This window comes from Oncorhynchus nerka, linkage group LG18, assembly GCF_034236695.1.
Source record: "Oncorhynchus nerka isolate Pitt River linkage group LG18, Oner_Uvic_2.0, whole genome shotgun sequence".
NCBI lineage: Eukaryota > Metazoa > Chordata > Actinopteri > Salmoniformes > Salmonidae > Oncorhynchus > Oncorhynchus nerka.
This window is the reverse complement of record NC_088413.1, coordinates 58,275,315-58,298,367: the sequence shown is the minus strand read 5'-3', so window position 1 is coordinate 58,298,367 and position 23,053 is coordinate 58,275,315. Positions and strand designations below refer to the sequence as shown.

The following is a 23,053-nucleotide window of genomic DNA, read 5'->3' as shown; positions in this document are numbered from 1 at the left end:
AGTGGAGGCAAAAAAAAAAAATAGGACACACCCACAGGTTGGTTACCATAGAAACAGTGGGGAAGCAACAAACGGGACAGAGTTGGTAAGTTTGTTGCACTCGCATACCGTTCTGTAAATAATGATACAATATTGTAACATTACACTGTCATGTCATACAATGTGTCGAGTAAACACTGAAATATTGATTTTATCCTCCACTCTGCAGAACTTTTCCGATGATGTTGGACTTCACTGTAAATCTTAACAGCCTTGGCTTCGAGTGTGGATTAAGTGAAAATGAAAAAGAATTCATATTCCTTCGTGCACGCGCTAATGGATTGACTGTATGTGGATGTGTACATGCAGCATTCTTGTGCAAACTTGCATATTCATTGAGGTATGCTTGGAAACTCACAACACAATATCCCACACAATACAGTACAACACTCTAGGCCAGTGGTCACCAACCTTGTCTGAGTCAAGATCACCTTCGCAGTCAAAAAGCATGCTGCGCTCTACTGCTCAGATTTTTTTTTTTTTTTTTTACATTAACCTCACACACACAGTTTTGTAAGAATGAGGTTTGGGTAGTAGGCCTAATACATTATCACAGCATATTGGCTATATGATTGGCCTGCCAATATTGTTAATCAGACCATATATTTAAATTATCGCGCTTTGATACCAAAATAGATAAGTGTAAGCACAGTGAGGCACTGTGAAGCGTGAATTGAAATAATTCGCTTTTTTATTTTACTGGACTTATGGTACCTGCATCTGATGGTCAACGACATCAAATCACGACGTCAGTGATCTTCAGGTCGAAAAGTCGGAGCTCCAGAAAGATGCCCGAGTGTCCGACTTGGAATTCCGAGTTGGATGACCTTTCAAAACAATTTTTCCCAACCGCTTCTCACCTCTCCTTTCCTCCGGTGAGACTGACCAGAGAGAGAGGATACCGTCTTCCACCTGATGGCGAAACTCGAGTCGCACCGCATCTGCCTCATGCACAAATTCATGTTGTTCCTATGACCAGAGAAAGTTAGATATTCCTTAATATTAAAATCGACACGACGAGCTGCTAATAATAATAAAACGCAGGGCTATCGAAACTTGGCTACTCATTCATTGCAGCTGCAGCCCGAGCAGAAGGGCGTTTTGTAATAGTGTTGAATAAAACAGTGACAGTGCTGAATATAAACATGAACTCACTCATAAAAACAGCAGCTCTTTGCTGTATTCGTTGACATTCTCTCTGTGGTCATGGTTTTAAAAGTTATTCAATCTTGCGTAGGCTAGTAGCCTATTAAACCCCAATGTGGTCATGGAAGCTATGTAGCCACTGTGATTTCAGCTATCCGATTGGGCAGAGCATAGATCCACTCGATTTAGTCACAGATTCGACCGGTTTGTTTCATGGGAACACTTTCTACCGGTGCGCATGACTTTTGAATCAAGCGCACCTACCACAACAGCTCAACACGATTTTTGAAAAGGAGCGCAAGCCTTTATCGTTCTTTGGCTTTTCTACAGAAATATTTGGTGATTGACTATGAATGCCTTGAAGATCGACCAGTTGGCGACCACTATGTCTAGGCAATCATTTTGTTAGGCCTACTTAGAAAATAATTATATATATATATATATATATATATATATATATATATATATATATATATTATATACACAGTTGAAGTCGGTAGTTTACATACACTTAGGTTGGAGTCATTAAAACTAGTTTTTCAACCACTCCACAGATTTCTTGTTAACAAACTGTAGTTTTGGCCAGTCGGTTAAGAACATCTACTTTGTGCATGACACAAGTCATTTTCCCAACAATTGTTGACAGACAGATTATTTTGCTTATAATTCACTGTATCACAATTCCAGTGGGTCAGAAGTTTACATACACTAAATTGACGGTGCCTTTAAACAGCTTGGAAAATTACAGAAAATTATGTCACTGCTTTAGAAGCTTCTGATAGGCTAATTGACATCATCTGAGTCAATTGGAGGTGAACCTGTGGATGTATTTCAAGGCCAACCTTCAAACTCAGTGCCTCTTTGCTTGACATTATGGGAAAATCAAAAGAAATCAGCCAAGACCTCAGAAAAGCATTGTAGACCTCCATGAGCCTGGTTCATCCTTGGGAGCAATTTCCAAATACCTGTGTGGTTATGACAACTGTCTCCTAGAGATAAACGTGCTTTGGTGTGAAAAGTGCAAATCAATCCCAGAACAACAGCAAAGGACCTTGTGAAGATGCTGGAAGAAACAGGCACACAAGTATCTCTATCATCAGTAAAACGAGTCCTATATCGACATAACCTGAAAGGCCGTTCAGCAAGGAAGAAGCCACTGCTCCAAAACCGCCATAAAAAAGCCAGACTACGGTTTGCAACTGCACATGGGGACAAAGATCATACTTTTTGGAGAAATGTGGTCCTCTGGTCTGATGAAACAAAAATTGAAATGTTTGGCCATAATGACCATCGTTATGTTTGGAGGAAAGAGGGGGGCGCTTGCAAGCCGAAGAACACCATCCCAACCGTTAAGCACAGGGGTGGCAGCATCATGTTGTGGGGGTGCTTTGCTGCAGGAGTGACTGGTGCACTTCACAAAATAGATGGCATCATGAGGTAGGAAAATTATGTGTATATATTGAAGCAACATCTTAAGACATCAGTCAGGAAGTTGAAGCTTGGTCTTCCAAATGGACAATGACCCCAGGCATACTTCCAAAGTTGTGGCAAATGGCTTAAGGACAACAAAGTCAAGGCATTGGAGTGGCCATCACAAAGCCCTGACCTCAATCCCATAGATAATTTGTGGGCAGAACTGAAAAAGCGTGTGCGAGCAAGGAGGCCTACAAACCTGACTCCGTTACACCAGCTCTGTCAGGAGGAATATGCCAACATTTATCCAACTGGCTGTGGGAAGCTTGTGGAAGGCTACCCGAAAAGTTTGACCCAAGTTAAACAATTTATAGGTAATGCTACCAAATACTAAATGAGTGAATATAAACATCTGACCCACTGGGAATGTGATGAAAGAAATAAAATCTGAAATAAATCATTCTCTCTACTATTATTCTGACATTTCACATTCTTAAAATAGTGGTGATACTAACTGACCTATTACAGGGAATTTTTACTTGGATTAAATGTCAGGAATTGTGACAAACTGAGTTGAAATGTATTTGGCTAAGGTGTATGTAAACTTCCGACTTCAACTGTATATATATACACAGTACCAGTCAAAAGTTTGGACACCTACTCATTCAAGGTTTTTTTTATTTTATTTTTATTTAAACTTTTTTCTACATTGTTGAATAATATTGAACACAAACTATGAAACTATGTAACCAAAAAAGTGTTAAATAAATCTAAATATATTTATATATGAGATTCTTCAAATAGCCAGCCTTTGCCTTGATGACAGGTTTGCACACTCTTGGTGTTCTCAACCAGCTTCATGAGGTAGTCACCTGGAATGCATTTCAATTAACAAGTGTGCCTTGTTAAAAGTTAATTTTGTGGAATTTATTTCCTTAATGTGTTTTGAGCCAATCAGTTGAATTGTGACAAGGTAGTGTGATATACAGAAGATAGCCCTATTTGGTAAAAGACCAAGTCCATATTATTGCAAGAACACCTCAAATAAGCAAAGAGAAATTACAGTCCATCATTACTTTAAGACATGAAGGTCAGTTAATCTGGAAAATTTCAAGAACTTTTAAAGTTTCTTCAAGTGCAGTCACAAAAACCATCAAGCGCTATGATGAAACTTGTTCTCATGAGGAACGCCACAGGAAAGGAAGACTCAGAGTTACCTCTGCTGCAGAGGATAAGAAATTGCAGCCCAAATAAATTGTTCATAGAGTTCAAGTAATAGGCACATCTCAACATCAACTGTTCAGAGGAGACTGCGTGAATCAGGCCTTCATGGTTGAATACTGCAAATAAACCACTACTTAAGGACACCAATAATAAGAAGAGACTTGCTTGGGCCAAGAAACACTAGCAATGGACATTTGACCAGTGGAAATCTGTCCTTTGATCTGATGAGTACAAATTGGAGATTTTTGATTCCAACCACTGTGTCTTCGTGAGAGACAGAGTAGGTGAACGGATGATCTCCGCATGTGTGGTTCCCACCATAAAGCATAGAGGAAGAGGTGTGATGTTGTGGGGGTGCTTTGTTGGTGACACTTTCTGTGATTTATTTAGAATTCAAGGTACACTTAACCAGCATGACTACCACAGAATTCTGCAGTAATACACCATCTCATCTGGTTTGCATTTAGTGGGACTATCATTTGTTTTTCAACTGGATAATGACCCAACACACCTCCAGGCTATGTAAGGGCTATTTGTCCAAGAAGGAGAGTGATGAAGTGCTGCATCAGATGACCTGGCATCCACAATCACCTGACCTCAACTCAATTGAGATGGTTTGGGATGAGTTGGATCGCAGAGTGAAGGAAAAGCAGCCAAGAAGTGCTCAGCATATGTGGGAACTCCTTCAATACTGTTGGAAAAGCATTCCTCATGAAGCTGGTTGAGAGAATGCGAAGAGTTTGTAAAGCTGTCATCAAGGCAAAGGGTGGCTACTTCGAAACATCTCAAATCTAAAATATATTTTGATTTGTTTAACACTTACTACTTGATTCCATACGTGTAATTTCATAGTTTTTATGTCTTCACTATTATTCTACAATGTAGAAAATAGTAAAAATAAAGAAAAACCTTTGAATGAGTAGGTGTGTTCAAACTTTTGTCTGGTACTGTATATATGAGATAGTCTAACAGTAAAATCCATTTTATTTTTTGTTGAGAAAGCATTGGCCTACCAAGACAAATTGAAGACATAGATATGGTTTTACTGCCATCAAATATATCTAAAAAAGGAAAAGGTCTGACTGTTGGTGTGCTTGGAGGGGGACACATTGGAAAACAGCTGGTCCAAGTGCTTCTTGAAAAGAATGGCCTAAAACCGTCACAAATCAACATTTCCTCAAGGAGGCCTGAAACTCTAGGTAATTGGAGAAAAAAAATGAAAGGAACAATTGGCAAGAACTACAAATATAACAATGTATTGAATGTAATATATTTTCATCTTTTAAATAACAGAGGAATTTGTGAAAAGGGGTATCATGTGTTACTTTGACAACCAGCGATTGGTGGCCTGGGCAGATGTGCTGTTCCTCTGTTGCCTTCCCTCTCACCTACCCAAGGTGTGTGCAGAGCTCCAATCCCACCTACCAAAGCACTGTCTGGTGTACAGCTTCCTCTCTGCCGTACCATTAAACAGGTAAAAACAAATTTATTAAAATCCCCTAAACCCTTGTGTTATTGGCACTTGTGTTATTGGCACTCGCATTAACATCTGCTAACTATGTGTATGTGACAAATAAAATCTGATCTGATTTGAAGAAATATTACCTGCTATTCAAATCATTGTCCCCAAAAAATGTCCTCAAAAACTCATATCTTTGTATAACTCCATCCACACCCGCTGGATTTTATATTATGTTGTGTTTTTTAAAGATTGGCACAGCTTCTTGGTCACAGCTTCATTCTCAAACCACAGTATGAGTTTGTGGCTTGTGACTCTGTCAACATGTGGCTTTCCCGAGGTCATGTGACCGCGGCTTTGAAAGACCCAGAAGTAATAGATGCATCCTGTCCTCTTGCCATGAGAGGTAGGTAATTCTTGGTGTGAACACTTACTGCATATTTACTATACGAGATGTAAATGTCTGATGGTGTATTGAGACATACAAGATAAGATATCTGGTACATTTTCATATTGAGGTGGGCTCTGTCTGGATCCAAAGTGGCTGTTTGGGTTGTTGTACAGTCTCTTGAACATGTGCACCGCGGCAAATGTCGGATCCGCTGAAGCTCTTGGGCTGATCAATGAGCTGTTCCAGTTAAAAGGTCCAGGCACTGTGGCATTCATCCTGAATAATTTTGTCCATTCCTCCTATGCATCTTCCCTGACACCAGATGAGTGAGTTTTCATTTAGCACACATTTTGTACAAAGGGTTTTTCTTATGAGAAAAGTTAACTTACTTACTTATTTAATGTAACCTGTGTTGAAACTCAAACACACAGGAATAGAAAGACAAACATATATATATGTTTTTAACACAAATGAATGATTAGGCTAACTAACCATACTTTTTAATTTGTCTCCCATGTTGTCAAGGTCTTTCCCCTGGATTAATTTAGTTGATGTTCAGTCTAAGGAGACACCATTATCATGCTTCATATCAAGAAATAACAGTATGCAGGGTTGTCTCTCTGCTCTATACAATTCAGTAATGGTGGATCCACTGAAGGGAAAGAAAGAGCCTGGAAAACCCAAAGATGGAACTCTGTCTGTCATAACACCAAGTCATTGTAAAAAATCTGATTTTGTGTGATGTTGATTTACTCTCAAACTGTAACAGAATAAAATAAAGGGATTGAGTATATATTTTTTATCAGATCAATTAATGTACCCTTCAAAATGTATAACAATCTCAGGTTATCATCAGGGCATAGGAATAAGGATGGGGACCATCCACATATCTATCCATCCATCATCAATCAACACCAGGCAATAATTTCTCCACTGCTTTATTCAGTGTTCATCATCATAATCATCAAGCTGTAGGACTTAGTTGACGTGGCTTGGTCTGGACACGAAAAGTTTTCCCCTCAACAAAATCTTAGTATTTTCCCTGAGTGTATTTAACATTTTGAAGTGTCAGTCGCGGCAATATTACTGTAGCCGCAGGTGCGATGTTAATCACATGATGTTAATCACGTGATTAACATCGCCAAATTCCGCTAATACTCGTTAAATTACGGGAGTACCAAAAATCTGTTATTTTCCCTACGGGGATGTTTCTGCGCAGTCTGAACGGAGTTGACAGATAACGTTAGCGACATTTCCGGAGAAAACCTTGAAACTAGCCAAGCAGGAATCCAACAACTCACATGATTTTCTGAGGTAGGTTTTTTTATTTACAACTTGTTGACAAGTGACAATGTGTCAAAGAATGTCAGAAGATCATCCGACCAGCTAGCTAGCAATTTTCACGAAAGCTATACTAGCTAGCTAGCATACGTCCAGCTCAGCAGGGCGCAGTCATTGCTCCGCAGCTTGCTACTAGCAACCAAATTGGTTACAAATGTTGAAATTATGTGACCAAAAAAGATCGCTAGCAATGTAACTTTGTAACCGCGCGCGCATTAGTCGAATTTTGACGTTAGCTAGACAGCATCGTATTAGTGGAAACCGTTCTCAGGGCAGACCTGGTTGTAGCTATATGTTCTGAGTCGCGTCGGGGACAATTTTAGCTAACGCTTTTCCTAACCTTAACCTAATTATCACAACCTGCTGTGTATGTTATCCTATCCTGTTACGAAAAGTCACTTCTGCTGGTCAAAACCGGCAGACGCCCAGAGAACAGTCTTGGTTTCCAATGCTATAAAGCATTATTTGTATGTTTCATTCTGTATTTGTTTTTCTTTGATGCATGATCTGAATGCCTTCCAGACATTCTCCTCTAATATGATGGTAACCTGCATTTTAGTGCTGAAGACAATAGGGAGGAAGGAGGGAATACAGTACGCGATTTAGGGTGCGTTCCTAAATTCTATGTGGAGTGCCCAATGTGCCCTCCGCGTTCGCAAATTAACTGGCTAGCTTGCTAACTACTTCCAGACACAGATCAGAGATCACATCACTCTGACGATTTTACTCGCCCTAGCAGAGCTGGTTATTCAGAGCGTTGGTGACTGTAACTGCTGCTAGAAACATTTTTATGACGCATTTCTTTGCTGATGTTTACTGACACCGGACATATTCAACGGATGTTGAGCGTTCGTAAATTCGTCAGTTATTCGGCGCTCTGGCACACAGACGAGTGCTCTGAAAAGTGAAGTTAGCCAGAGTGAATTTATGAACGCACCCCTAGAGCGAGACTGAAACGTGTTTATGCACTCATTTTAGCGATGGAGAAATTAGAGGCTACTACATCGGAGCTTCAATCCAGATTGACAGCGTTGTCGGTTTCCTCTTTCCCCGGGATAACGTCGAAAAACTGGGAGACCAATCCTCTAGACAGGTAACTCACCTGTTGCTGATATTCCTACTCTGATATTTAGCTTTTTAGCTACTGTACTTCATTCCTGAAACGTGATATAACTAAATGCAATTGAAATACATTACAAAAATGTTGAATATTTGTAATGCTTTGCCAATTATTTTTTTTAAATGTATGCCTCACAAAGCATTTTATGTTGAATTGTGATGAAATGTTTTATTAGCATTGTCATCTGTCTGTGTATAGGCTCCAGAGCACAGATCTCTCAAATAACTCCAACCACCCAATAACCAACCCTGATATGGATGTAAGGAATGACACTGAGGGGTCCAACCAGCCAGCTGAGGTAAACATCATGTCTGCCTAAAAAATTACATGGCAATGAAATTAATTGGCAATAATGAATATACTGCAAGCACCTATAGACGTGTTGCATGTGTGTGTTTTCAGGTTAATCAGGAGGCTCCTGGTGGGCAGCAGGCCATGGGGGGAGATGTTGAGAACAGCCGAAGTGGGAATAGTCAAAACCCTGGAGAGAAAGGTGACTCACTAGTGTTTCACAATTCCTGACACTTAAGATAACTCATATCTTTCATCCATGTTCTGGAGTCTGATGTTTGTATCGCAACTTACTGATAAAATAATAATCATGCTGAAAATGTACATTTGACAAAGCATCTCTAATTGTGTGATACTCTACTATCACACACATTTTGAACACTCTGCTCAGGTTTGGTTCCCATGTTGTCCTCACATATAATCTATGGTTGTGCTCTAGTCCAAATGCCCCCGCTAAAGCCTCCTTCCACGTGGACGTCCATGGCAATGAAGGAGCTTAAGGCCAAGCTGCGACTGGAGAAGGACAGTGTGGTGGCAGTGTACAGAGGAGACATTATGACAGTACATGTGCCAACTGTCCCTGAGGGAAAGCGGGTGTGCTGGGAGTTTGCCACAGATAGCTATGACATAGGCTTTGGAATCTACTTTGACTGGACCCCTGTTACCAGCCGGGCCATCACGGTCCACATCAGCGAATCCAGTGATGATGAAGATGAGGAAGATGAGCTAGAAGGTCAGTAAGCATCTCCTCTTTTGGTTTGAAATTTGTTTAGTTACAATTTTTTTTTAATGTTTCATAAGCTGAAAATCTTGGAATGTGTTCGATAACTGATCTCAGATCTGTAATTTGAGGTTGTTGTCTTGAAGACTATTTGTTGTCTCCTGCAGGACCTGTCAACACAGGGGATGTTGAGAAGGGGTCCAAATCATTGGCCAACTCCAACCTAGGGGAAATCTTACCTGTGTATCGTCAGGACAGTCACATGGCAGTGCAAGGTGGTAGTCATGAGTATCCAGGCGAGGGCACTTACCTTCTGAAGTTTGATAACTCCTACTCACTATGGCGAAATAAGACTCTGTACTACAGGGTGTATTACAGTGCCTGAGGATCCAGTCCACTATTGCATATGAATGTATGACTTCGCTTCAAATAATTGATATCTATTTTTGATTCCATAGAATAATTTAGGGTTAATTATAGGTGCATATATTTTTTATCACAATCAGCTGGTGTTGCTCGCTCTAAGGCTACATTTAAAATGTGAGAGGACTAGAGAATTATGGAGCACTTTTTTTTTCATGTGTTTTACTGTGAGCAGGATTTTATGAAGCTTTATGTTTGTGCCATGTTCTGGTGTGTTTAAAAGTTTTGTGTGGTGAGTTAAGGCAAATTGCCCATATTTTCAAGATATATATTCTATATATAGATTTTTATTCAGACACAATTTCAGTGGTGGCAGCAATCAGGGAACACTGATAGAAAGATGATTTGCTTGGTCAAAAGCTTAAGCAGGAGAGGTGCTCCATAGAACTGGGAGGTTTTCTTTTTGTGTCTACACATTGTTTGATATCATATAATGTTGGTGTGTACTTCATGTATGTCAATTTTTTGCAATTTTTTTAAAACGTCAACTTGAATTGTATGATGATCCAAATGCAGTATCTTAAACAATATTCCTGTACAACAATTCCATAATTTTTCTGCATATTGTGATTGGAATGAGCAAATATGTTGATGAAAGTGTATTAGATGTTTCTCTGAGTCCAATCCTAAAGCAAATGGTTACCGCCTGTCTTATTGACAAATAAAAGCCATCCCTGGCACAAAAAGCTCTTTTATGTCAAATTGGTTCAATATTTACATTGCCAAATCCCTATTTAGTTAGCAGGTTGTCAGGTGATGGGTTGATCTTGGTGGACAATCACATGAGACTATTGTAGATACAGAAATATTTTGAATCTGTTAGTATGTGTGACTTGGATTGTCCCTTTTTTAAAGTAAAATGTTATGTACCAATCTCTGTAAAGGAAGATCATTTTGAGTGTGTGTCGTTTCTGTGTTGTGTAGCGCTGTATGCACCTAATCATGTTCTAAATTTGATTATAGCCGCCCACACGTCATTTCCAAAAATGTTTGTACCTCAAATGTCTGTGTTGTGCATGTTTCCAAAGATCATGAATTGTGCTGCTAAAATATAAGGCAACTGAAAATAAGTTTCAGTTTTGTACTATACAGTATGTGTTTCTGTTTGTTATAAGCTTTCCTGAAAAGTTTTCAAAATAAAGAGTCTCATTTGCATTACGGTATATTACATTTCTACAGCTCTGCCTCATTTGTGTCATGGTACTATGAAGTAGCCAAGTATAGAGCTTGGTCTCAGCCAATTAATATCCTGATCAAAGCTTTTGGGGTGCATATGTTTGTTACAGTAATGGCTGGCTCTATGTGAAAGCATTGGTGTTAACCTAAGTGCAACAACCCTCTGAACTGAAAGCATTTACACTATATGTCCAAAAGTATGTGGACACTTCGAACATCTCATTCCAAAATTATCGGCATTCGCTGCTATAACAGCCTCTGCTCTTCTGTGAAGGCTTTCCACTAGTTGTTGGAACATTGCTGCGGGGACTTGCTTCCATTCAGTCACAAGCATTAGTGAGGTTGGGTACTGATTTTCGGTGATTAGGCCTGCTCGCAGTCGGCGTTCCAATTCATCCCAAAGGTGTTCGATTGGGTTGAGGTCATAGCTCTGTGCAGGCCAGTCAAGTTCTTCCATACCAATGTCAACAAACCATTTCTCTATGGACCTCGCTCCTAAAAAACAATGAGGTGATGGGAGAGGCAGGACTTGTGCGCATGTTGATTTTGTCCACCCACACCAGACACGATCAGGACACGCAGGTTGAAATATCAAAACGGACTCTGAACCAACTATATTAATTTGGGGACAGGTTTAAAAGCATTAAAAATTTATGGCAATTTTGCTGCTAGCTAATTTGGCCTGGGATATAAACATTGGGTTGTTATTTTACCTGAAATGCATAATCTACTCCAATAATGAATCCACAGATAAAAGGGTCAACTGAGTTTGTTTCTAGTAACCGCACCTTCAGGCTTCTTTGGACTTTATATGGCGGTTGGCAACTAACTTTGAAGTGCATTACCACTGCCAACTGGAGTGGAGTGTGGACCTTAGTTCATCTTTCAATCACCCACATGGATATATGCTCTTCAAAACCAATGAGGAGATGGGAGAGGCAGGACTTGCAGCGCATCATGTGTCACAAATAGACCCAAGTCCTATTTTAGCGCCTGACTACCCAGACCCTCGTTGAAACGCGCAAGCAGTGTGGGTGCAATGATTTATGTGTACATTTATTTTGCGCGAGTGGTGTGGTCAGCATGCAGGCATAAGCTACAGACAAACACAATTGCATTTGAATACACAGGATTACCATGATGCGATCCTGAGGTTGTATCATTTGATTTACACAACATGCCTACCACTTTGAAGATGCAAAATCATTTTTATTGTGAAACAAACAAGGAATAAAACAAAAAAAACAGAAAACTTGAGTGTGCATAACTCTTCATCTTTGTAGAGCCACCTTTTGCAACAATTACAGCTGCAAGTCTCTTGGGGTATGTCTCTATAAGCTTGGCACATCTAGCCACTGGGATTTTTACCCATTCTTCAAGGAAAAACTGCTCCAGCTCCTTCAAGTTGGATGTGTTCCGCTGGTGTACAGCAATCTTCAAGTCATACCACAGATTCTCAATTGAATTGAGATCTGGGCTTTGACTAGGTCATTCCAAGACATTTAAATGTTTCCCCTTAAACCACTCGAGTGTTGCTTTAGCAGTATGCTTTGGGTCATTGTCTTGTTGGAAGGTGAACCTCCGTCCCAGTCTCAAATCTCTGGAAGACTGAAACAGGTTTCCCTCAAGAATATCCCTGTATTTAGCGCCATCCATCATTCCTTCAATTCTGACCAGTTTCCCAGTCCCTGCCGATGGAAAACATCAACACAGCATGATGTTGCCACCACCATGCTTCACTGTGGGGATGGTTTTCCTGGGCTGATGAGAGGTGTTGGGTTTGTACCAGACAGAGCATTTTCCTTGATGATCAAAAAGCTACATTTTAGTCTCATCTGACCATATGTTTGGGGGGTCTCTGCCTTTTGGCGAATACCAAACCTGCTTGCTTATTTTTTTCTATAAGCAATGACTTTTTTCTGGCCACTCTTCTGTAAGCACTGCTCTTTGGAGTGTACGGCTTAGTGGTCCGATTGACAGATACTCCAATCTCCGCTGTGGAGCTTTGCAGCTCCTTCAGGGTTATTTTCGATCTCTTTGTTTCCTCTCTGATTAATGCCTTCCTTGCCTGGTCCACGAGTTTTGGTGGGTGGCCCCCCCTTGGCAGGTTTGTTGTGGTGCCATATTCTTTACATAATGGAATTAATGGTGCTCTGTGGGATGTTCAAAGTTTCTGATATTTTTTTATAACCCAACCCTGATCTGTACTTCTCCACAACTTTGTCCCTGACCTGTTTGGAGTGCTTTTTGTGCATATGGAACATTTCTGGGATCTTTTATTTCCGCTCATAAAACATGTTGCATTTATACTTTTGTTCAGTGTTGTTATTGTGACACCTGTCACATTATGAATTAAACACTGACCAGATACTCCTTTCCTCTTGGCAGGTATGTGGAATGATGAAAACAGTACCTACATAATGTACCAGTATCTTCAACTGTTATTCAACTCTTTCCTCAAAAAGAATGAAGCCAGTTTCATCAGCAATACTCAGCTTGTACCAAGAAAACACTCCAGCCCAGTCGAGCACAACAGCCATCTCTCCCAAACTCATCTCAACACCTCTGTAAGTCAGAGGGTGAGTTACAGGGTTACAGGGATTCCAAAGGCAGGGGTTTCTACTAATTTGCTATGGATTTATCTAGACCTGTCACTACTTTAGATTTTCTGATGATTTATCCATATAGTGGTCTACATTGTCAATCAATCAAATTTATTTATGAAGCCCTTTTACATCAGCCGATGTCACAAAGTGCTATACAGAAACACAGCCTAAAACCTCAAACAGCAATCAATGCAGATGTAGAAGCATGATGGCTAGGAAAAACTCCCTAGAAAGGCAGAAATCTAGGAAGAAACCTAGAGAGGAACCAGGCTCTGAGGGGTGGCCAGTCCTCTTCTGGCTGTGCCGGGTGGAGATTATAACAGAACATGGCCAAGATGTTCAAACATTTATAGATGACCAGCAGGGTCAAATAATAATAATCACAGTGGTTGTAGAGGGTGCAACAGGTCAGCACCTCAGGAGTAAATGTCAATTGGCTTTTCATTGCCGATCATTCAGAGTTAGAGACAGCAGGTGCAGTAGAGAGAGATAGTCGAAAACAATAGGTCCGGGACAAGGTAGCACATCTGGTGAACAGGTCAGAGTTCCATAGCTGCAGGCAGAACAGTTGAAACTGGAGCAGCAGCACGACCAGGTGGACTGGGGACAGGTAGTCCTGAGGCATGGTCCTAGGGCTCAGGTCCCACTAGAGACGAGAGAAAGAGAGCGAGAGAGCGATTTAGAGGGAGCATACTTAAATTCACACAGGACACAGGATAAGTAACAGATTGACCCTAGCCCCCCAACACATAAACATAGACCCTAGCCCCCGACACATAAACTACTAACTCTTTACCTGAGGGTGCTGCAGCACCCCCTGATAAATCACAATTCAAATATAATTAATGTGCAGTACCAGTCAAAAGTTTGGACACACCTACTCAGTCCAGGGTTTTTCTTTATTTTACCTATTTTCTACATTGTAGAATAATAGTAAAGACATCAAAACGCTGAAATAACACATGGAATCATGTAGTAACCAAAAAAGTGTTAAACAAATCAAAATACATTTTATATTTGAGACTTCAAAGTAGCCACCCTTTGCCTTGATGACAGCTTTGCAGACGCTTGGTATTCTCTCAACCAGCTTCATGAGGTAGTCACCTGGAATGCATTTCAGTAAACAGGTGTGCCTTCTTAAAAGTTAATACGTGGAATTTCTTTCCTTCTTAATGTGTTTGAGCCAATCAGTTGTGTTGTGACAAGGTAGAGGTGGTATACAGAAGATAGACCTATCTGGTAAAAGACCAAGTCTATATTATGGCAAGAACAGCTCAAATAAGCAAAGAGAAACAACAGTCCATCATTACTTTAAGACATTAAGATCAGTCAATCCGGACAATTTCGAGAACTTCGAAAGTGCAGTCTCAAAAACCATCAAGCGCTGTGATGAAACTGGCTCGCATGAGGACCGCCACTGGAAACTAAGACCCAGAGTTACCTCTGCTGCAGAGGATAAATTCATTAGTTACCAACCTCTGAAATTGCAACCCAAATAAATGCTTCATAGAGTTCAAGTAACAGACACATCTCAACATCAACTGTTCAGAGACTGTTTGAATCAGGCCTCATGGTCGAATTGCTGCAAAGAAATCACAACTAAAGGACACCAATAATAAGAAGAGACTTGCTTGGGCCAAGAAACACGAGCAATGGACATTAGACCAGTGGAAATTTGTCCTTTGGTCTGATGAGTCCAAATTGGAGATTTTTGGTTCCATCCATCGTGTCTTTGTGAGACACAGAGTAGGTGAATGGATGAACTCAACATGTGTGGGTCCCACTGTGATGCATGGAGGAAGAGGTGTGATGGCGTAGGGGTGCTTTGCTGGTGACACTGTCTGTGATTTATTTAGAATTCAAGGCACACTTAACCAGCATGGCTACCACAGCATTCTGCAGCTATACACCATCCTATCTGGTTTGCACTTAGTGGGACTATCATTTGTTTTTCAACAGGACACAGGACACATTGGTGAGAAACATCTCTTTTCAACAGCCTCCAGGCTGTGTAAGGGCTATTTGACCAAGAAGGAGATTGATGGAGTGTTGCATCAGATGACCTGGCCTCCACAATCACCCAACCGCAACCCAGTTGAGATGCTTTGGGATGAGTTGGACCGCAGAGTGAAGGAAAATCAGCCAACAAGTGCTCAGCATATGTGGGAACTCCTTCAAGACTGTTGGAAAATAATTCCAGGTGAAGCTAGTTGAGAGAATGCCAAGAGTGTGCAAAGTTGTCATCATGGCAAAGGGTGGCTATGTTGAAGATTCTAAAATATAAAATATGTTTTGAATTGTTTAACACTTTTTTGGTTACTACATGATTCCATATGTGTTATTCTACAATGTACAAAATAGAACAAATAAAGAAAAACCTGTGAATAAGTAGGTGTCCAATCTTTTGACTGGTATATAACAAAAAAATAATACTATTAAACAAATCACACCAAATTAGTGCACTAGGCCTTTATTACTCCTCTATGAGCGGAGAAAAATACTAATCAGCAGACTGTCGACAGCACCCAAAACATCTTCCCACGGTCATGAAGTAGGGGAGAGATACATTGCACCTGTGTGTTTATCTTGATGGTATTTGAAGGATAAGTCCCCCAGATGGATAGTGATTGGGAAGGTGTCACTTCGCATGGACCCCTGAAGCTGTTATTACCCCTGAGAAGGACACTGCTTAAGCATCTAGTGTCATGCGGTGGGTGTAGCTGGTGCATGAAATCAGGCGCAGGAGAACAGAGATGAGTGAACAACGCACTTTACTTAAGAAAATAGCACATGTGACAGTGTGAAAACGGGTGAAAACAGCTGGAAACGTACCGACCTAAACAAATAACAATCACACACAAAGACATGGGGGAAATAGATGGTTAAATACATGACCAGTAATTGGGAAATGAAAACCAGGTGTATGTGAAAACGAGACAAAACAAATGGACAATGAAAAATGGATCAGCGATGGCTAGAAGACCGGCGACGTCGACTGCCAAACACCGCCCGAACAAGGAGAGGCATCGACTTCGGCAGAAGTCGTGACATCTCGTCCCAAGAAAAGGAAGCTATCTAGAGAGAACAGTGTTGTGGAGAAGACTGGAAAGATGAAGACAAATTGCAGAGCCGGTCAGAATTCTCAATCAAATAAGTAATTTATTTAAAATGCCAGATATTCTGTTGTATATAAAACATGAATTATATTTTATTTTCAGTTTGTCCATAAAAGCGCTGGAGCCATAACATGTGTCTGAGTGATCCCGAGATGGTCATTGTCATTGGAGGAGCGTATGACCAAACCCGCTGTGAGGACTCCCTATGGAAAATGGAAATAGGTGAGATGAGTCGACTTTTTACTAATATTGATAACTTGTGTAAAACAACTGGGAGAGATTTTGTCCTGTGCCATCTCATTAAAATGCCCTAGTTTTGTCCTGTGCCATCCAAGCTGCTGTCCTGGAGACAAGGCCTACAGAAACGCTCTGTACATTTTTAACCCAGATTTTGAGCTCTGGTACCAACCCATTGTGGAGGGATCTGACCTCTACCTAGGATTGTGTCAATGTTCCTTGATTATATTTCTGTAGAGGCATTGGGCTATGACAATACTTTGCTTTATGTATTTAACCATTACAGGACAACAGTGTTTATTTAACAAACACTTTTTATTTTTTACATAAAACAGGCTCTAAACCATTTTTTTGTCCAACCGGTTGCTCATTTTTGGTGGCAGGAAGACTACAATCTACCTGAACAACCGTAACATTTTGCACCTCGGTCAGGCTATGACAAAGAGTGGTGATTTGGATTACGCTACACAAAGCTAGTTACAACTTAATTTTCAAATGCAATTTTCTTTATTTTAGCAAAAGGCTTTATGGAGTACACAGCTGTGAAATATGAGATCATGCCATCACTGCCTCGAGGGTGAGAACATATTTATTCAACCTTGTAATATGTAAACGCAATGCCTATCTGATGTTTTTCATCTTTTGGATATCTAGGACATCAAAAAGTACTTGCTATGATGAAAAACAATTTCTAAATTGCCGCAAAGACCAATATTGTGACCATTATTATTTAAATGACTGATATAATTCTATGCCATTTGTTAATCTTATATTTATTACTGTAATCCACACAATGATGTATGGATTGATGTAGAAATGCCTTTTTACTTTGATAACGTTGCCCTATCTTGTCTGTGTGATCAGATATCATGCAGCACTGCCAGTATCAGACAACAGGATGCTGGTCAGTGGAGGTTGTAGTGCTATTGATGCCCTGCAGGACATCCATATCTTCAACGTGGGTGAGTACACCCTCAACCAGCCTTATCTTGTTTTCCAGAAAGTTTAAATGGTAATCCAGCATCATTCATTTTCAAATTCTATGAATATAAATACTCTGTTTTAGGTTCTTTTCAGACACCAGTATGTGGAGTTCAATGGTATTCCCTCTGCTCTGCGCCAAGCTTCGTGCCGGACACAGCATGAACAACCTGGGAGGTTCTGTCCTCCCAGGCACTGTCAAACAGAAGCAGGGCGAGCATACCAACACCCACAGCACTCTGCTGGTGTTTGGGGGCTCAGACTGCGCCGGGATCTTCTTCAATGACCCAGCGAAGTGCACAGTGAAGATCCCTGGAGATAAGAGACTGGACCTTAAGGAGAGACTATAACAGCCTTATGGGGAATAAGGGGGAAAAATGTTGACTTTATATCTGTGTCTGGCTTACAAATTCTGAATGATATGAGTGAATGTATCATGGGCAGAACTAACACAGGGACTGTTGAGTCCTTTTTATTTGCTCTTCTGTGTAATGGCTCTGTTACATTATGCTTGGATGTAATTAAATCTTCAGTAACAGTTTTATTGTAGCCACTGAAGGCTGTAGTCTAGCCTGATTTTCTCTTTTCTGTTGATTGTCAGTTATGGTGCAAGTTATGCCTTTTTAATCACACTGTTGTCAGGTGTCTGACATTACATTATGGGTTGTTAACTTTTTTATATTGATTTTTAAGTGCCATTCTCCCCATCTGAGAAATGGTATAGGCACCAGATCTAAAAAACATCTCTCCTGTGTTCTAGATATTTTCTCACCAATGTGTGTTGAAAGAAATATAACTTTCTATTTAATTTACATTTTTTAACCATGGGTTAATTAACTGCTGCATGATATTAATTGAACTTCAGCTATTTTACTAAACCAATTATTAAACAAAGAGCAGACAGCCACTTCCACATGTGTATACCAGTGGGCTGGTATTGGGCACTTTCATGTTGTCTATTGTATTTATCTTCACAAATCCACTATGTTCCAATGTCATGTTGAGCATATGTCAAGATGGGGGAACGTGCTGTATCAGAGGTTAAAATGTACATATTCAAACTCAACTTCTCATCATACAAGTAATACATGGTCTTAACCCAAACATTCTTTATTTTAGTCTTATTTCAAGTCACGAGATTGAAACCAAATGATTCATATCAAATATTTTTATTGAAGTATTCAATGATGATGGCACTACTGGCTCCTGTAGATGTCAGAGGGGTTCTCATGTACATATGTCAGCAGGTGTATCTGGTTGGCAAGATGGATGACTCACTTTGAAAGCCTCTACCTTCATTAAGGTTTGGTTTAGCCTTTTGATAGTTGGGAACTGATCAACGTCCACTTTGAACCTGTTTGGCAAATGTAAAAAGTCTCTTCATTTGGTTTGTATGTTCAGTGTAAAATTTGTCTCATGCTGTGGTGTTTTTCTGTTCCAGTTCTGACTGAATGATGGAGAGTGCCTTACCGTTCAGCATTATAGACTTGAGGGACGAGACAGATGTCTGCCATGGAGATCTAAGAGGTAAACATTATCAAGAATTCCTCAACTTAAAGTGAGGTCGACTGTAGAACAACGTCACACATCCATACTGACTTTACACACATTCACATACAATCATCATATACAGTGCCTTCAGAAAGTATTCACACCCCTTGACTTTTTACACATTTTGTTATTAGTCTGAATTTAAAATGGATTAAATTGAGATTGTGTCACTGGCCTACACACAATACCCCATAATATAAAGTGGAATTATGTTTTTAGACATTTAAAAAAATTAATTAAAAGATTTAAATGTCTAGTCAATAAGTATTCAACCCCTTTGTTATGGCAAGCCTAAATAAGTTCAGGAGTAAACAATGAATATCCCTTTGAGCATGGTGAAGTTATTAATGACACTTTGGATGGTGTATCAATACACCCAGTCACTACACAGACACAGGTGTGTTTCCTAACTCAGTTGCTGGAGAGGAAGAAAACCGCTCAGGGATTTCACCATGAGGCCATTGGTGATTTTAAAACAGTTACTGAGTTTAATGGCTGTGATGGGAGAACTGAGGATGGATCAACAACATCCTAGTTACTCCACAATACTAAGTGTACAGAATAAAAATATTCCAAAACATGCATCCTGTTTACAAAAAGGCACTAAAAGTAAAATTGCAAAAAAATGTACTAAATACAAAGTGTTATGTTTGGGGCAAATACAACAACACACCCATCTTCATATTTCAACCATGGTGTTGGCTGCATCATGTTATGGGTATGCTTGTCATCGACAAGGACAAGGGAGTTTTTTAGGATAAAAAAAAAACAGAATAGAGTTAAGCACAGGCAAAATCCCTGAGGGAAACCTGGTTGAGTCTGCTTTCCAACAGACGCTGGGAGACAAATTCACCTTTCAGCAGAACAATAACCTAAAACACAAAGCCAAATATACACTGGAGTTGCTTATTAAGACGACATTGAATGTTCCTGAGTTGCCTAGATACAGTTTTGACTTAAATCGGCTTGAACATCTACGGCAAGACTTGAAAATGGCTATCTTTTTTAAAATTTTATTTTACCTTTATTTAACCAGGCAAGTCAGTTAAGAACTAATTCTTATTTTCAATGACGGCCTGGGAACAGTGGGTTAACTGCCTGTTCAGGGGCAGAACGACAGATTTGTACCTTGTCAGCTCGGGGGTTTGAACTTGCAACCTTCCGGTTACTAGTTCAACGCTCTAACCTCTAGGCTACCCTAGAACCAACTTTACAAAGCTTGAAGAATAAAAAAAATAAAATGTACAAATATTGTACAATCCAGGTTTGCAAAGCTCTTAGACTTAACCAGAAAGACTCACAGCTGTAATCGCTGCCAAAAGTGATTCTAACATGTATTAACTTAAGTAAATGAGATATTTCTGTATTTCATTTTCAATACATTTTCTAAAATGTCTAAACATTTTCATTGTCATTATTGGGTATTGTGTGTACTTGAGAAAAATATCTCCTTAATCCATTTTGAATTCAGGCTGTAACATCAAAATGTGGAATAAGTCAAGGGGGTATGAATACTTACTGAAGGTATGCTGCTGCTACTCTTGTTTATCATAAGTCACCTTACTCCTATCACTCCAGTATCCCTGCACATTGTAAATATGGTATTGGCACTGACCCTGTATTTAGCTTACTTTCTTGTGTTCTTATTTCTATTTCTCGTGTGTTTTTGTACTACTGATATTGATTACTGCATTGTTGGGAATGAGCAAGCAAGAAAGGCATTTCACTCTACTTGTGTGTGTGAAAATAAAAAACCTAACTTGAGATACTTAGCTTAACACTGCCACTGTGTTTTTATGTGATGAACGAGTGTCCCCTCACCTCGTCCCCTACGCAGTACTTGCTTGCCGTCTCTTTCAGAATGGGCTCCAAGGCTGAGGAGAAACACACAGTGACATGAAGTCAGGCCTGTAATGGCTGTCTGGAGATGAGCTATAGTGGCATATTGAACGTAAGGCTATTTTAGCCACCTTCAAAACCTCTTTGGATGAAATGCTGCGCCCACTGCAACTTCTCTGCTCCAATCTTCTGTAGCACATACAAATTCTGAAATACAAAATGATCAGACATGACTTGAGTACCTCTACAGTCATCACCATCATAATTGTTGCAATGGTCATTCAACCATGATGTCAGCATGTCTGAGGTTCTGCCATTTGATTTTGCTTTCCTTCCATACAGTAAACCTAGTTTGTTTTGCAAACAAGGTCAGAGATCTGCAGTGGACTGGTGTGCTTTCAATTTGTTTTATTCCTTTCTCTCGTTTGCCCACATTCTTTGTGCTGTAATACCCTCACCTGCACAGGCTGGATCCCGGAGGCGATGAGGTCAGAGATCATGCGCACCTGGGCACGCTTCTTTGGGTCTGCAGGGAGAAGCCTGGGTCCTGGTCTGGTCTCCTCAATGTACTGGATCACTGCCAGCTGAGTGTGAGCGGATAGGTCTTATCATTATTGTCAGTAGTCAATGTTATATTTTGGGAATATGGAGCTAGATTTGAGGTTCTTTTGACTTTTATCAGTATCTCAAAAGTACATAACTGTTAACAGTGACAAACCAATAACAGTTTTGGACTCACCGACTGAGACAGGGTGATGCCATCAATTTGGACAGCAGGCACTTGTTGCATAGAGTTTAACGCCTTGTATTGGTCTGTAAGCTAAAATATACAATAGGTACAGTGTGAGGACATTATATCTAATATACCATTATAGAGGTAATTACCTCTACCTGATGAAAAAGCATGATGTATGAGGAAGTTACCTGCTGACCCCCATCTTTGATAAGATTGACTGGGACTTGGTCAAATTCAATACCTTTCAGAGCAAAAGCTGGAAGAAGCAAAGTAGGTTATTTCTTTCCAGGGTCAAAGTCAATGTTCTAATGATGTAAAGTAGGCAGAGACGTAGAAGACTACATAGGAACTTACCAATTCGAACCCTCCAAGAACATGAACTCCTGAAATATCCATGAAGAATGGGCTAAAGGGGAGAAAAATAAATCAGTTCACGTGATAACAATACAATATTATCATATCTTACTTAACTTTGCTCATTGATTCACCTTTGTTTGAGTTGCCATAGTATTCAGACAGATCTGGCGCTCAACGATTGCAAATTCCTACTGCTAATAAAAAAAGCTCAGTTTCTAGCGACCAATAGAATGCTTTCCCAAATACCCCTCCTCCTTGTTTTTTTGGACTATGACTAAGCACTCTCGCAGTAACTTTCTGCAAATTATTCCACATTTTATTATCGCACACGTGTCTACTTGTTGCAAGCAAGAATTGGTAGAATAGGCATACCTTTTTGAGGCATGCGAGTGAGAGCCGCATTGCAGGTTATAAGTAGGCTAGAGACAATAAGCTATTACTGTTGTGCAAATAAACTACTTTGACAATGACATGTCACAGAATCTACTCTGATTCCTCGATCACGGCTGGCAGTTATGCGATTTTGCCTATGCGCAATGATACAAACTGGCAATCGTTTCCTGTATCACGCGTATTATAAATTCCACCGTGTTTCATAAATGTAGCGCCAACTCATTGTAACAATGTAGCTATATTATAAAATGGGTTGATAAACTCTGTGACAGACATTACGTAAATGAACCAGTTGAGTTGTCAAAAAGACTGATCCGCGTTGTATCCAATGAAATACTTGCGTTGAGATCGTTTTTTCTAATAAAGGCGGTTTATCTTTAATTGTACATAGAGATTGGCTAATACCGTTGTAGTTTCAGCCAGTAAGGTGTATATTTTTGTGAGCGGTCTTATTCTAAGCCAATAACTGACCAGATATTTCTAGACCCTTCCT

General features: G+C 40.0%; 4 protein-coding genes across 6 annotated transcripts; 3 read left to right on the top strand and 1 right to left on the bottom strand.

Moving 5' to 3' along the window:
- The first annotated feature begins 46 nt into the window (after positions 1-46).
- On the top strand, positions 47-6,465 carry noxred1 (NADP-dependent oxidoreductase domain containing 1). 2 transcript variants are annotated; one of them, XM_029688155.2, is made up of 7 exons: positions 47-85; positions 209-379; positions 4,825-5,021; positions 5,116-5,296; positions 5,533-5,687; positions 5,800-5,998; positions 6,198-6,465. In XM_029688155.2, exons 2-7 carry the CDS (start codon positions 219-221, stop codon positions 6,412-6,414), a joined length of 1,110 nt encoding a protein of 369 aa, XP_029544015.1. In that variant the 5' UTR covers positions 47-85; positions 209-218; the 3' UTR covers positions 6,415-6,465. The 2 variants fall into 2 exon arrangements, with proteins under 2 accessions (XP_029544015.1, XP_029544016.1); XM_029688156.2 differs by lacking the exons at positions 47-85; positions 209-379 and having other exon boundaries at positions 1,684-5,021.
- Positions 6,466-6,859: 394 nt separating this feature from the next.
- On the top strand, positions 6,860-10,731 carry LOC115146217 (protein TMED8-like). Its single transcript, XM_029688159.2, has 6 exons — positions 6,860-6,986; positions 7,992-8,106; positions 8,332-8,431; positions 8,536-8,626; positions 8,864-9,157; positions 9,313-10,731. Exons 2-6 carry the CDS (start codon positions 7,994-7,996, stop codon positions 9,528-9,530), a joined length of 816 nt encoding a protein of 271 aa, XP_029544019.1. The 5' UTR covers positions 6,860-6,986; positions 7,992-7,993; the 3' UTR covers positions 9,531-10,731.
- Positions 10,732-16,597: 5,866 nt separating this feature from the next.
- On the top strand, positions 16,598-18,454 carry LOC135561635 (rab9 effector protein with kelch motifs-like). Its single transcript, XM_065003354.1, is given in 7 exon segments — positions 16,598-16,688; positions 16,744-16,890; positions 16,893-16,911; positions 17,039-17,130; positions 17,226-17,280; positions 17,568-17,665; positions 17,781-18,454. Coding segments are annotated over 7 exon segments (756 nt in total). The 3' UTR covers positions 18,035-18,454.
- Positions 18,455-18,837: 383 nt separating this feature from the next.
- Positions 18,838-22,811, bottom strand: gstz1 (glutathione S-transferase zeta 1). Of its 2 annotated transcripts, none has more exons than XM_029688153.2 (9): positions 22,540-22,811; positions 22,165-22,216; positions 21,999-22,066; positions 21,814-21,894; positions 21,533-21,658; positions 21,206-21,281; positions 21,057-21,109; positions 19,155-19,204; positions 18,838-19,038 (listed from the first exon to the last, which is right to left on the bottom strand). In XM_029688153.2, exons 1-9 carry the CDS (start codon positions 22,567-22,569, stop codon positions 18,912-18,914), a joined length of 663 nt encoding a protein of 220 aa, XP_029544013.1. In that variant the 5' UTR covers positions 22,570-22,811; the 3' UTR covers positions 18,838-18,911. The 2 variants fall into 2 exon arrangements, with proteins under 2 accessions (XP_029544013.1, XP_029544014.1); XM_029688154.1 differs by lacking the exon at positions 22,540-22,811 and adding an exon at positions 22,299-22,403.
- Positions 22,812-23,053: the final 242 nt, after the last annotated feature.

Coding starts and splice junctions, on each gene's coding strand:
- noxred1 (XM_029688155.2), top strand. CDS start 219: ATGATGTTGGACTTCACTGTAAATCTTAACAGCCTTGGCTTCGAGTGT. Junction 380..4,824: donor AAACTTGCATATTCATTGAG/GTATGCTTGGAA, acceptor TTGTTGAGAAAG/CATTGGCCTACCAAGACAAA. Junction 5,999..6,197: donor TCTTCCCTGACACCAGATGA/GTGAGTTTTCAT, acceptor CATGTTGTCAAG/GTCTTTCCCCTGGATTAATT.
- LOC115146217 (XM_029688159.2), top strand. CDS start 7,994: ATGGAGAAATTAGAGGCTACTACATCGGAGCTTCAATCCAGATTGACA. Junction 8,432..8,535: donor GGTCCAACCAGCCAGCTGAG/GTAAACATCATG, acceptor GTGTGTTTTCAG/GTTAATCAGGAGGCTCCTGG. Junction 8,627..8,863: donor TCAAAACCCTGGAGAGAAAG/GTGACTCACTAG, acceptor GTTGTGCTCTAG/TCCAAATGCCCCCGCTAAAG.
- gstz1 (XM_029688153.2), bottom strand. CDS start 22,569: ATGCGGCTCTCACTCGCATGCCTCAAAAAG. Junction 22,067..22,164: donor TTCTTGGAGGGTTCGAATTG/GTAAGTTCCTAT, acceptor TGCTTCTTCCAG/CTTTTGCTCTGAAAGGTATT. Junction 19,205..21,056: donor AGTACTGCGTAGGGGACGAG/GTGAGGGGACAC, acceptor TTTACCTCTTAG/ATCTCCATGGCAGACATCTG.